We start from the raw sequence: 13,871 nt of genomic DNA, 5'->3' as shown, positions 1-13,871 counted from the left end.
AGGGAGGAAGGGAGGAAGGGAGGAAGGGAGGAAGGGAGGAAGGGAGGGAGGGAGGGAGGGAGGGAGGGAGGGAGGGAGGGAGGGAGGAAGGGAGGAAGGGAGGAAGGGAGGAAGAAAGGCAAGGAGAGAGGGAGAGAAGAATCCTTGACTCTGCCCACTTGACTCCAAAGCAAAGGCCCTCCTGTGCTACATTCAGCTTGCACATCCGGAAGTCCCATGTGACATCCTCCCCAGCTCAGCCTTTCTCTCCTGCTGCCTCCTAGGTCTTAAGGATACGTCTTCCCAGTGGACTCTAGGGCAGAGTGAATCCCGAACTGCCTGTGCATCTCAGTACCACGGTCACATGGGGCAGCCAGCTAGAGTTGAGATAGCCGATGATATGATGTTTTTGAAGACTTGGTAAGAAAAACGAATAAAAAAAACCCCAACTCGTGCCGTGATTACGTGTTGGGATAGCATTTAGTGGCACTGGAATAAACGAATTCCAGCTGCTTCTTTTTCTGTTTTTAAAACTACACGGGTAGTTTGTGGTACTTTTCTATTGGACAGAGTTGCTCCAGATAAAAGAATGCAGGTTAGATTGGAGGGTGGTGTGTGTGTGTGTGTGTGTCCACGAATTTGTATGCAAGAGGACTACCACTGGGCTACACCTCCAACACTTGAACTTCGCAAGTTCTCTAAAGTAGAACTGATTCCACTCACGGTTCAAGTGCCGGTGCCATCCAGACCGACCAAGGCCGGGCTGTGGGAGTGGGGGTGGCCCAGGCCTCCGCGCAGTGGGGTGCGTCAGGCTGTGGTGGTTTACCTGGCTTCCGGACGCCCGCAGGCCAAGCTGCCAACTCCGTTCTCCTCCCGGGGGTGGCCACAGGTGTCGCCCGCCACCGGCAGAAGCGGATCCGCGCGAGGGACGGACTCCGGGGCGCAGCCGGGGACGGCGACGCGCTTCCTGCCAGGAAAGGGCCCGACCGCTGGCAATAGCAGTCCCGCGGCTGCCTGCTTGGATTTTTATTACCGGGGCTTTGGAGAGGAAACAACCAACAACCCAGGCCCTCTGTTCCTCTGTTCGGGGGTTTGAGATGAGTCATAGCCCCACGTCAGGCGCGTTGTGATCCCAAGCCCAGGAGAGGCGCCCAGGAGACAGAAGGATGTCAGATCAAGCAAGGCCAGTCTGAACTACACAGTGAGAATTGATCCCAAAGAACCGGTAGGAATGAGATAGTTTAGGGATAAGTACAAACTGAACAAAAATCCTTGCCATTACTTCTCTTCGGCTGTCTCTATTAAGTTTTCACAGACTGAGATGTCAACATTTGATCCTTCGCTTGATCCGGGGTGTGTGTGGTGGGAGTGGGGTGGGGTGGGGTGGGGTGGGATGGGGAACGGGGAAGGGTCCCTTGAGGGGTGTAACTGTTGAAGCCAAAGAATACGACTTGTGACATAAACAAACAGTATTTCACACTCACATATTTCTAAGACAGTATTTAGGCACTGGGGAATTATTCTCATGGATTAGTTAAATCCACGGGCAGAGCAAAACCTGCTTGGATTCCCGGCTAGTGTGCAGTGCATGCACGAGCGCTGAGCCCAGGCTCTCCTACTTGCTGGGGAAACAACGCTCCCACTGAAGCCCAGTTACTGTACATTAAACATAGTCCTCAATGAATCTCTTTATCCTCCCTCCCCCTCCGTTTTTATTGTGTGAACTCATGCTACAGCATGCATAGAGGACAACTTGAGGGAGCTGGCTCTCCTTCTACCTTGTGGGTTTCCGGGATCAGACTCAAGTCTTCAGGCTTGGTAGCAGCTGACCTCACCAGTCCCTAAATTGTGTTTTAAAATTAATCCTAAAAAAATCCTCCGAAAGTCTATACAATCAACTGTGTTAACGCACCATTTATTGTTTAATAAATGCTTGTTACATAACTTTAGCTGCTCGGTCCCATTGTCATCAAGAGCAATTTCTTCCAAAAGAGCTTATTTCTGGCTCCTTGGCAGAGTAGGCTCAAATGGACTTTTTATTTATTTTTTTCCTGTTTTTTGAGACATGCTTTCTCTGTGTATCCCTGGGTGTCCTAGAACTCTGTAGACCAGGCTGGCCTCAAACTCAGAGATTTGCCTGTCTCTGCCTCCCCAGTGCTAAGATTAAAGGCGTGCACCACCACTGCCCTGCTTCAAATGGATTTCGTTTCTTGTTCAGATAATTATGATTCCCAGGTTTTTAGCCTAGGCAAATCTCTGTCCTTCGTTTATGACTGTTGACCCACAGGAGAATTGATTTTACTTGGTGGGAAAACTAAAGAAAATGTAGAAGGGGGAATAATTAAGAGTAATTATTCAAGGAGGGGCCACATTTCATAAACAGAACCTGTGAAGCCCGCCTGCTTCTTTTCGAAAGGACCAGGAATAGTCTCCAACCGATGCCAGTGACAAGATGCCATCTCCAAAGGACTTAGACGTTTAACCAAGTAAGCAAAATGACACTGCTTGTTGTCAGCATGCTTTTAATTACACTGTAAGTCACAACAATGATTTCACTTGGATTTCAATGGAAAGACATTTAGATTTCAAATGGAATAAGAGAGCTGGAAATAGCTCAGCCCGTAAAGGACTTGCCGTGTAAGCAGAGGCCCACATGGTACTATACCCCGCTCCCACAGGGTGGGGGTGAGGACAGCAGGCAGATGATCTCTGAGGTTCACTGGACGGCCAGGCTGGCCTAATTGCTGAGGAGTGACACCTGAGGCTATCCTTGAGCCTCACCCCCCCCACCCTGCCCAGCACTAAAATAAAAAAGAAAAGAGAGAGGAAGTCTTACCTTAAAGAAAAAAGTAGGAAAGTGGGAAGCTGGGGCCAGAGCTGTTGCTCAACTGTAGAGTGCTAAGTTTGCACAAGGCCCGGGGTCAAACCCCAGGACCACCAGGTGTGGTGGCACACACCTTCAGGCCCAGCTCTTATGAGGCAGAGGCAGGGGAATCTCCTTGCATTCAAGGCCAGCCAGGGCTACTTAGAGAGACCCTGTCTCAAAGAACAACAACAAACCAAACAAACACCAGTACTACAAATAAGGAACACACTATCAGACCACTGACACAAATAACGTTCCTTTCTGTTTTCCAAGATACACCGATCTTACAGATGAGTTGAGTCTCAGGTTGTCAGTCTGCTTACCACAACTCACAGATGTCCAGACTGACAGACCACGCAGGTGTTCGTGGCATCCTGATGGGTAAGTAATCCGTTCACACCCTCCCTTATTCAAACAGGTCACAGTACAATGAGGTAGACACAACACTGTAAGAACAAACTTTAGTTCCACCTAGCCCTATAGAATGAGCACAACCCACACAGACATAAGCACCAACTGAGTCATCCGTAAAGGCCTCAGACATAGCCATCAGTTACAGCTGAGAATACTCTCTAAGCCCCACCCCCACCCCTCCCCAACCACGACCAGCTGCTGTGGGAAAGGACCACAGCTGTTCTCACTACTGACAACTGATATAAGCCGTCACTTCCTGCAGGGACAGGCTCAGAAATGGCCAGGAAAGAATGAAGGCCACCCATGGATCACAAGGATGCCAGCCTGTGCAAGGTCAGAGCCCTGGTGACTTGGCTGTGCCACAAGGAGCAGCATCTCTTCTCAAAGCACAAACAACCTGGAGAAGTGTCATTCCTAGGGCCACATCCTAGAGTGATTTTTAAAGTATTTATTTGTTTATTGTCTATCTTCACCTAATCCTATCTGAAGGGCAGAAATGACGGGGTTACTGCCGCAGACCAGCTAGTGATATGGAGAGAAAGGCAGAGAGGGTTTTGTTGTCCTTAGTGAATCTTATTCCAGTCCAGGGGCTTCAGACAAGTTCTCGTCTGTCACCCGGCCTTGGCGCAGACTCAGCAGATCGTTTATTCCAATGAAGAGTTCTACCCACAAACGCCTAGTGTGCCAGTATTTATTTCAGCTACTCCTGTCTCAAAGTCCTTATTTTTCAAGAACAGCAATGCATCTGATTATCCATTCTCTCCAGTCCTTAAAGGCTTCCACGGGCTTCGGCAAATGCACATGCTCAGAACTGCTTTTCGGAGTTGTTCCTGAGTCGTCGCAGGATTCGTCGTCAATCCACTTCACCAGCGCCTTGAAAACACACACACTGCATTTTAACAGATACCGGGGCTGCACGGAGAAACCATGTCTCAAAGGACAAAAAGCAAAACAAAGCAAAAAAGCAAGAAACAGTAAAACAATCTCAGGCTCCAAAACTGGCATCGGAATCAGGTTTTCTACCTCTGTGGTTTGTGCCCAATGGAGTGAGTTATGAGTTCAAGACACGAGTGACACCCAGCTCGGACCAAAACTATAGAGAACATAATGCAAACGACGGTCAGACACTGAGTTCCTTACATCTATAATCTCAACATTCAGAAAAGGCTGGAGAGCCAGGAGGACTGCTACAAGTTCACAGTTACCATAGTGAATTCCAGTCTAGCCTGGGCTACAGCATGAAATCCCACCTTACTTCAAAAACAAAACAAAAAACCCACAAAGGAAAATAAACTATACTAATTCCTACACTATTTTAGGATGACAGGATAATCAAAATTTTTTGTCTCAGTTTGCTTACTATCCCCTAAGGCATAATTATGGCATATATTCTGCTGTGCTGTTAGCCTACGTGCACATAACCATACCCATGTCCTAAGGCAAGGGTAGACATATGTACATAAGGACATGCTCGGAGAGATTCAAGTGCTGTCCCTGCATGAGCAGGCAGACCACAAGTGACCACAGGGATGTGTGCTAATGTGTGCATAAGGACAGCAGGAGTCCCCCCTCTCCCATCTTCTTTTCTAACAGACTTGTGTGTCTGTCTGGGATTTGCAAAGTTACAGCCACAGTTCTATGCTTACACAAATGAACTCCACCACATCCATCAGTATGCACCCTGCTCTGGAGTGTCAACCCCTCTTGACCTAACTGGACAAGAGACAGAGAGTTCCTTTACTGGTTTTTACTGAACTATAAGACAGTCACTATCCAGGATGGAGAGATGGTTCAGTGGTTAGGAACACTCACTGCCCCATCAGAGGACCTGAGTTTGGGTCCCTGCACCCACATCAGGTGGTTCACAAATGCTTATAGCTCCAAAGAATCAGACAAGCCCTGGTGCTTCAGTGCTAAATTGAAGTTTCTTTTAGGTTCCTTTTGAAACGGTCTCAACCTATAGCCCAGGCTGGCCTAAAACTCATGCAACCCAGGCTGCCTTCAAATTAAGGGTAATCCTTCTTGCTCAGATTCCTGAGCGTTGGGATTACTGGTGTGAGCCACCATGAGAGAGCTTTTTGACCTTTTTGGATTTATTTACATTGCTGAGAGGAAGGGATGCATGCCACAGCAGGTTGCAGAGGTCAGATGACAACCTGCAGAAGTCAATTTTCTCCTTCCACCAAGGGCTCAGGGATGTGACTCCCGTCTTCATACTGTGGGGACTGCGGGGCTTGAGAACCAAGCACCTTTACTGAGGGAGCTGTCTCTTCCACCCTAATTGAGGGCTTTAAAGGGGTTCTTCTCTGCATGTTTTGTTTTTTGTTGTTTTTTACATAGCGTGTTCGGTTTGCTCTTTATACATTGAAGCAAAGTTTCTCTCCATGAACCCAAAGCTTGCTAGTCTGCAAGTCTGGCTGGCCAGTTTGCTTCTGGGAGTCTGTTTCCATATCCCAGGTACCAGGACTAGAGGGGGGCACGTGTGTGGCTTCTAGGGACCCACACTCTGTTTCTCATCTTTCTCGCCAAGTCAGCAAAGGATCTACCCACTGAACCATCTTGTCTGCTCTCTTTATACTTTTTTAAAACCACAGTTTCCTGCTGATCTTTACCTAATTTCCTCTGATAAGTCATAGCTCTAAAGGACCTAATGGGAAACGCCCTTTGTGACTCAGCCCGCCGCCCCCTCCTCTTGGTTCCCCTTTCCCCTTACTTTGTATCGATCCACAATACTGAAGCCGATAGCACTCTGCAGCTTACGTAAGCAGATGGGGCAGACATTCAGAGGACGCCGGTCAGACTCCTCCAAGTGGTTGGAGCCTTGCATTAAGCACGCAAGCCACTGGCAGTGTCGCAGTCCAAGGATGTGTCCGATCTCATGGGTTAAAGTCTGCAAGACATTTATGTCACCACTCCGACATTACCATCAGCAATTACACAACAGGTCCTGTCCCCCCGGCCACAAAACAGATTTACAGGACTCAACGCCATTACCACCATCACCAAAACTTCTGCCCAGATGGGGCCCTGTGAACATACCCTCAACACACATCTCTAGGAGGGGCAACCTGCAAGCACCTACACATAATCCTGGGCAAAGTAAAACTTCTATCTACTAAAGAAAAAGAAGGAAGATTTTTCTAAGCAACTTACCTTACAGGATCGCAACAGCAAAACACTAGTGATTTCAGGGATATAATAGTTATCAAAAATGGAGTAGTCAGTGGAAGACGTCAGCTGTGGGGTCTTCACACTGCCTTCATACTTCGAGGTGTAGAAATCCTTGCCGTACCTGGCAAAGCTGAATATGCCCACACCTACAAAGAGAGCGAGCACGGGCAGTCAGTAGGTAAGATACATGAAAGAAGGACCGAGAAGGCCAAACAGCTGGCCACGCAGTGCACATCTGGATTCTCTCCACACCACTGAGACCTCTTCAAAGATTTGCTGACATGAAGAACTTTTGTCCCAGACTTCTCCATCAAGATCTTTACCTGCCAACTCACTCCCTGCCCTAGAAAATGCTCTGCAGGGAGAGGGGCTCACCAGGTCCAGGCTCCTCCCTGAGGACCAGCTGGAGGAGGAAGGAGACATTTTCCTCACCGGTGTGGCCACAGCTAAGGTGCTTGTGCTCTTTTAGTAACCCCTCATTCCTGCCCCTACACAGAAACATACTTAAATTTACTGATTTCCACCACACACACGAACGCACTCACACACACGCACACTTACACACGCATGCACACACACACACATACACACAGAGGATATAGGGAGTAAAAGGGAGACTATTTGAGAAGAAGAAGAAAGGAATCGGCAGGAGTGGGAGGGCACCTGAGGGAGGCGAATATGACCTAAGTACATTATATAATGTATATATAAGTCATAATGAATTCCACTATTACATATAATTAAGACATGCTAATAAAAACATATTATTTATAAACATATACACACACACACATCAAAGGATGGTTGAATTCTAGAGAAACTGAAAGTTTCAGTTTCTTCTCAAAAAAAAAAAAAAAATCTTCAAGTACTCCAGAAGAGCCAAGATAAAACAGTCACAATTTGCCATTAGGAGCACAAGGGCCAACCTCTGCCTCACCCATCAGTGACTTTCTGGCTTTCCCTACAGTAGCACCTGCTGTCCCTCCTGCCCCTCCATCTATAGAGAGAAGAGCCTCTTCTCCTCCCCTATTTACTTTTTAAAAGTGCAAGAGGAGGGTGACAGATGACCAGAATGAAACACCCCTGTGGCTGACTTCCTGTGTGAGACCACAGAGGTATACTGAGGTCTTTCCATTGTTACTGTTAATGACGTGTGTGTGTGTGTGTGTGTGTGTGTGTGTGAGAGAGAGCTCCTAGGGCTCGAGACCAGAGACTCACGCGCACAAAGCAGCATTCCCACTTCATGCATGTTTGCTTTTGTGTGCTAGGGGTAGGGGGCGAGGCCAGGGCCCTAAGCCCGCCAAGCAAGTCTCCTACCACTGAGCTCATGAAATTCTTTGTAAGTAAGTAAACTCATAGTGAGTTTGTGCAATTTAACTTTATCACCTTCAGGAACTGCAGCTTGTTTGAAATCTCGGGAAAGAGTATTCTACAAGAAAAAGCCAATCTAATCATGGATCACAAGGGATCTGCTTCGACCCCACCCCAGTAAGCTACTTCACGTGACCCCTTCTGCCAGAACACTTTAAACGTTTCTCTGTTTAACAACAGTCTCTACTCTTGAAGAAAACCAGGCTACTTGTGGTAAAACATACTCACTTCATGTCAGATCAACTGCTACCCTGGCCTGCCTTGTTTTATGTCATATTTTTAATATTTTTAATATTTTTAAGACTTACCACCACCCCGGAAAAAAATAATTAAAATAGAAACAGTATGGGTAATGTTTCCTGACCCACTCCCCTCAAAACGCATATAAAAAATTCACTAGAGGTATTTAGGTCAATGAATAAGTTGTTTTGCATTTATTTTTGATGTCTTCATTTCTATCGTGTTAACAAAGGGGACATCCAATAAAAACTCAGCAGGATAGTAACCCCAGACCTCAAAAGGAGCATGCTGGGAGAATCCAGGGGCACTGAGGGTGAAGTAATGAAGGAAGAACCAGCCCCGCCCACCTCTAACATAAGCATCTGTCAGGAGAAGCCAGCCCCTGCCCCAAAGCCTCAGCCTGACCCACATCCAGACAGCCCATCAGCTCTCTCCAGCCCTTGTGTTCACTGCCCTATCCCCAAGATGCTCACACCCACTCCCCTTAGTCTACTGGTCTTTTCCCTTCCAGCCTGCCTTAGATCATGTGTGTGTGTATCTGTGTGTGTGTGTGTGTGTGTGTGTGTGTATACGTGTGTGTGTACATGTACATGAAGTTAGACAAAGGGTAGCAAAAACTAGGAGAAAGGTAATGAAGTAGAGAAATGGGGAAAAAAGAAAGAAAAGAAAAAGAAGAAACTGACTCACTTCCAGCGCCTCTAATATTGCAAGGCAGTTTCTAATGAGTTACAGTTTATTGTGTCCCCAGACGAGGTCTAGGCTGCTTTTCTTTCCTTTATTCTCATCTTTATTGTTTTCTTTCTGACAGGTAATGATGTTGTATAGCTCAAGCTAGCCTGAAACTTATGATCTTCCTTCTCTGCTTCTCCAGTGCTGAAATCACATGCATATTCCCCAACGCCAGCAAAAACTTTGGTTTCCTTCTCTTGCTGTTTATGTTTGTTGGGCTGTTTTTGACAGGGTATTTTAGCCTAGGCAGACCTTAAACTCACTAGGTAGCTGAGGCTACCCTTGAACTCGGCAACCTCCTGCCTCCACCTCCCAAGTGCTCCAATTACAGGGCCATGTTACCACATGTAGCCCAAAGATGGCTTTCTAAGCAAGCACTCCACCACTGAGTTACATGCCAAATCTTCTTAAGGAGAATAAATAAATAAATAAATAAATAAAGCCATGTATAGGTTGAAAAAGAAAATATGTACTTATATATTGGTGTATGGCTATTCCATCTGTGCTATATCGAAAGTGCAAAATCAACCAGCAAGGGCTGGAGATGCATGTAATTCAGTAGTAGAGTCTTTGCCATAACGAGGCCTGTGTTCAGTGACATGTACTGTGCATGAGTGATCATGCATGCACGCACGCACACACACCCCTCAGAATTAGCAACAGTTTTAAGTATGTTAACGACAGCTCAAATCTCCTTAAACTGTTTGTCTTGCTAATACATAACTTAAACTCCCAGGCTGTTGAGCTGAGAGCCCGTATAGGAGCCAGGCATCTCAAGCACTATTTATGGGTGGGCACTGTTCTGCAAACTATCTCCAAACGACTCTGAGCTCAGTAGTGTTCTGTCAAGGTCAGGTAGGGAGTACGCCTCCTCAAGAGGAGCCCCTACCATCCATCTGTCTTTCAAAGCACACTTCCTACTACGGCACCCACAGAAAATACCAGTTCCAATGATTGAAAATATTACTGGTGGGATTTCTTTTTCCTGCTCTTTGAATACCTTCGAATACCCTTAGGCTGAACAACATCCAAACAGTATCAAAAAGGAATAAAGGAATACCACTTGACAAGGAGGCCTGTCCAAAGACGAAGTTCCACGAGTCCCGAGGGTAAAGATCGATCATTGTTATCCCCACGATGCAGAAGGCATCTTCGGGTTTATTCTTTTTCAAGAATGCCAGGATATGCCCTATTTCAAAAGAAATGCATGCGTAAGATATATTACACACAGACGTCCATTCCACCGCTTTCCGAAGGCAAAGGTGCGTGACTTGCCTGTATGGATTTGTAGGTTTTGTGTGTGCTCGTTCACTCTAAAGGAACACTTGGTTGCAGAGACGGAAACTGGTTCTAAGAACTTCACCTTCAAGCCATAGAAAAATGCTTCACAGTAGCCCTTGAGCCATTTGATATACTCTTCACTGATAACTCTGGAGTTGCCTAGAGAGCCTATGGTGTGGAGGAGGGGAGGAAACGAAGACAGACTGTAAAATGACGGAAACGTTCTACCACTTAGTCCATAAACTGTCTGGCATTAGGAACAGAATTCACTGTAAAATCTAAACACATCTCAATCAGTCACTGAGGACAACATGAAGTCAAAAGGTAACAGCTTCACTGCTAAGTCAATTTGGCTACAGAATTCCCACACTGAAGCGACTGTCAATAGTGACCATACACGGGGCCGACAAGACGGCTCAGCAGGGAAAGGAGCTTGTGGCACAAACCTGACAATCTCACCCGAAGCAGAGAACCAGCTCGACAAAACCTGTCCTTTGTTACATGCTCAATTTAGCACGTATGTCCTCTCCCACACCATACACATGATACTACTACTTTTAATTATCACATATAATATCTAACATACTTAGAGCCTTGGCTTCAGTACCTAACACATCAACAACAAAAAGGGAAGCCATTAAAAATTATTCATTGAATTAGGACACCAGCCCAATTCCCAAAGCACCCCCCAGTGACAGTGACGGCACTGCAGAAAGCCAAACCGAAACCCTCCCGTTCCCAGGTCATACCAATGGGCTGAATGTAGATTATGTGTTTCTTCGGACAGGGTGCCTTTCTGTAGCGGTCAGAGAAGAACTGTTCGAAGTCCTGGGGAGCCTCGGGGTGGGAGGAGATCCAGTCTGACTGTGAGTGCACCGTAATGGGTTCGAACAGATTATTGTGCGGCTGGAAGGCTTCATTCATTAGCCGCTGTTCCCCAGCATCTAACTTCTCGTACTGGGACACAAGCGCCGGGTTCTTTGAGAGGAGAGCTGTTTTCAGTGTGTGTTCGGAGTGCCGTAGTACCTGCATCTGCCCAGAAAGAAGAACAAAAAAGAAAGGAAAAACCAGAGAAGACAGATACAAACGCCATCCATTTATACGAAGGACTACCCGTCTCTTCAAACACACCTCTAGTTTCTCTCATGAATAAATGACCTGTTGCTAATGTCTTCAAATGCCACACTTAAGAGTGGTTTCCCCATATCCAATAAGTTTATTGGGGTAAAGTACCTAAAGAGTTAAAAGGAAAACCATTAAATCCATTCTTGCATCTCCTACCCAACCTGTTGTTTCCACCCTAATAGCTACTGATAAGTTGGGCATAGTGGGGACACCTGTAAAGCAGTACTCAGGAGACAGAGGCAGGAGATTGAAAGTTGACACTCCGCCTGAATTATATAGCAACACTGTCTCAAAAACAGTAACAGCGGGAACAAAACCCAAGAAAAAACTAGCAGTGACTCGGAAAGCCTACTGATGTCCTACGCTGTCCTCTGTCATTTGACAATAATCATAACAATATTCTGAGCTGGCTCACTTGGGCCACATGAACAACGCATCCCTTCCAGTGTTACTCAAGGATATTCAACAATGAAAAGAGAAGTCATGTTAAGTGCCCGGTTCTGTTATTTAACTGCAGGTTGGCAAGATACATCTTAGCCCCTAAAGCTTACCGTGTCGTGTTGGTCATAAAACACTGAGGGAGATCTAAGATGACCAATGAAATGCCAGACTCATGGTGACAGGCCTTTTTCCGTTCATATCGAGTCCCTACGTGGTGTGTTCATCCTTCCTCATCAAGCAGATATTCCACCACGAGGCTTTATGAGTTAGAAAAGAAAAAAAAATGAAGATTTCTGTCCATTTCGTTTATGTTTTCTCATTAAGGGCCTTTTCAATTTTTGGTTGGTTGACTGGTTTTTTGTTTTGCTTTATTTAGGGGGTGGGGGTGGAGACAGGGTTTCTCTGTATTTCTCAGTTTATTAACAACTGATTTTGAAATTTCAGCTAACTCCTGTGCTCAGTGAACTTCTGAATTCTGGAGCTCAAGAGGGTGGCACAGACCAAAAAGGATTCTAGAGACTACGCTGTGAGTATAGGTTAACCTCAGTGCTACACATCTGGGCTGAGATTTTAGTTTTACCGGATTAAATGTAAAACAAAACAAAAACAGCAACAACAACAACAAAAAATCACCATGGGCCCCCTTTAGTCTACCTACCTTTACAAAGGAGAAATCTCCAGCTGCTGTTTTTCCATTTAAGTTTTTCTAAGGACAATGCATGTCTGGCAAAGGAGTGTGGAGAGCGGGAGCCTTCACCCTAATTAAAGAGACAGAGTGGGAAATCAGAAGGCCTCCACAACCTAGTCCAATGTGGATGGTGACGCTGGGCAAGTGTGCAGGGAGTCATCATACAGTCACTGCAGGGACTTGGGGCCTAGGATGCTTCGGTTCTATTGCCGGAACATCCCACGTAAAGTGGGTCTCGCCAGACGTGCTAGCTGGTTCCCCATAGCAGCCTGCACTTGGGGCACGGCCGGTGCAGACGCCACCCAGTCTCTGCTTGAGTGAACAGTGGGGGCCTCCCCGGAACTCAGTGTTCGCGTCTTCTACGCGGGGAGCAACCGGAAAGGCCCGCGTCGTTCCCAGGAGACATCTGCCCCCGAGGTCCCCCCTGCTTCCGCCGCAGCCAACCTTCCCACATCCGCCCCTCCCCAATGATCAAGACCTTCCTCCTCCCCCTCCCCGGCCCGGCCCTGACGGTTCCTCATACCACCCTCACCCGGACAGGCCTCTAGGCCGCCCTCAAGCTCCCACGGTGGTCCTGGCGCGCATGCGCCTCGCGCGGACGCACCTCACCCTGTCACGCATGCCCCGTGTCCACACAGCACACAGGACGCGTCTCCCGCCCCTCAACTATCACCGCGTCCCCCATCTGTACTCTTCCCTCCTACGGTTCCTCCTCCAAACCCTGAGCCCGCCCCACTCCTCCAAAAGGCCCCACCCATCTGTTGTAACCCCTCCCCGAAGGCCTGGCTCCGGTCCATTTCACAGCACTCGCGTAGTGTGTGGTCGACTACTGTAGCAAGGGGGCGGTGTAGTGCCAGACGACAGTCCCCAGTCGTCGCTGTTTCGCACCGGCCCTCGCGGGGGCGCCGCGACCCGCTCCTCGCGGGCGGTGCAGGTTCATGGAACCACCTGCCGTGGGCTGAGCCTGAGTAATTTAACCACTGGGTACAAATAAGTCAGCCGTGTCCGCGGCTTTGACACATCACCCGCCGGACTTTCCCTTCTTAGTCGGTTTGCGCGATTGTCGCGGCCTCACCACTGTCAGGAAGCAGGGCTGCGTCCTAGGGCGTGAGGCCTAGGGTTTACTTTGGTCTTTGGGGAGCTAAGAGCTTAGAGCTCACCCCCGGGAGCCCTCGGCCCTGGAAGGGGAAGTCCCAGGGCCCGATCTTCTGATCCCCGCCCCTAGGGATCTACTCCTATTCAATCCCTTTGCATCTCTGGGCGCTTCAGGCCCCAGGATGGTCAAACCAGGGGATGATGCCACTATTTTATCAACATCCTCTCATCTTTGGAAGTTAAGGAAGGACCTCACATCCTACATCTCTGTACCCTTCCTCCTTCCCAACTCCCAAACTTCCTCTGTCTTCCTGCCTTGTGCACACTGTTGTAATTATCCTTGCCCACCTATTATAACAGCGCTCTTATGGTTTGTCCTTACTGGCCTTACCAAGTTGACAAAAGTGGTTTATTTTGGGAGGGTCTCGTGTGGGCCAGACTGGCCTTGAACTCACTATGTAACAGAGGATA

The 13,871-nt window shown here is 47.6% G+C and overlaps 1 protein-coding gene and 2 long non-coding RNA genes across 5 annotated transcripts in view; 1 reads left to right on the top strand and 2 right to left on the bottom strand.

Annotated features, from left to right (window-relative positions):
• Nucleotides 1-917, bottom strand: part of LOC114615557 — a 16,091-nt gene extending 15,174 nt beyond the window's left edge. The window contains exon 1 of the long non-coding RNA XR_003710489.1: nt 806-917. This is a non-coding gene — a long non-coding RNA (uncharacterized LOC114615557). The remainder of the gene's footprint in view (nt 1-805) is intronic.
• An 80-nt stretch (nt 918-997) lies between these two features.
• On the top strand, nt 998-4,626 carry LOC114615552. Its single transcript, XR_003710488.1, has 5 exons — nt 998-1,204; nt 2,363-2,465; nt 3,119-3,226; nt 3,522-3,592; nt 4,026-4,626. It is a non-coding gene; the product is annotated as an uncharacterized LOC114615552 (long non-coding RNA).
• Amz2 (archaelysin family metallopeptidase 2) lies at nt 3,693-12,973 on the bottom strand. 3 transcript variants are annotated; one of them, XM_028761228.1, is made up of 9 exons: nt 12,910-12,973; nt 12,276-12,375; nt 11,728-11,874; nt 10,801-11,087; nt 10,046-10,219; nt 9,831-9,959; nt 6,413-6,576; nt 5,973-6,149; nt 3,693-4,132 (listed from the first exon to the last, which is right to left on the bottom strand). In XM_028761228.1, the coding sequence occupies exons 3-9, from the start codon at nt 11,742-11,744 to the stop codon at nt 3,980-3,982; spliced, it is 1,101 nt and encodes a 366-aa protein (XP_028617061.1). In that variant the 5' UTR covers nt 11,745-11,874; nt 12,276-12,375; nt 12,910-12,973; the 3' UTR covers nt 3,693-3,979. The 3 variants fall into 3 exon arrangements, with proteins under 3 accessions (XP_028617061.1, XP_028617063.1, XP_028617062.1); XM_028761230.1 differs by having other exon boundaries at nt 10,801-11,083; nt 12,910-12,969; XM_028761229.1 differs by lacking the exon at nt 12,910-12,973 and adding an exon at nt 12,838-12,898.
• Nucleotides 12,974-13,871: the final 898 nt, after the last annotated feature.

This window comes from Grammomys surdaster, unplaced genomic scaffold (assembly GCF_004785775.1).
Source record: "Grammomys surdaster isolate TR1022 unplaced genomic scaffold, NIH_TR_1.0 126906, whole genome shotgun sequence".
NCBI lineage: Eukaryota > Metazoa > Chordata > Mammalia > Rodentia > Muridae > Grammomys > Grammomys surdaster.
Note: the sequence above shows the minus strand (reverse complement) of the source record. Positions and strands in the feature narration are given on the sequence as shown.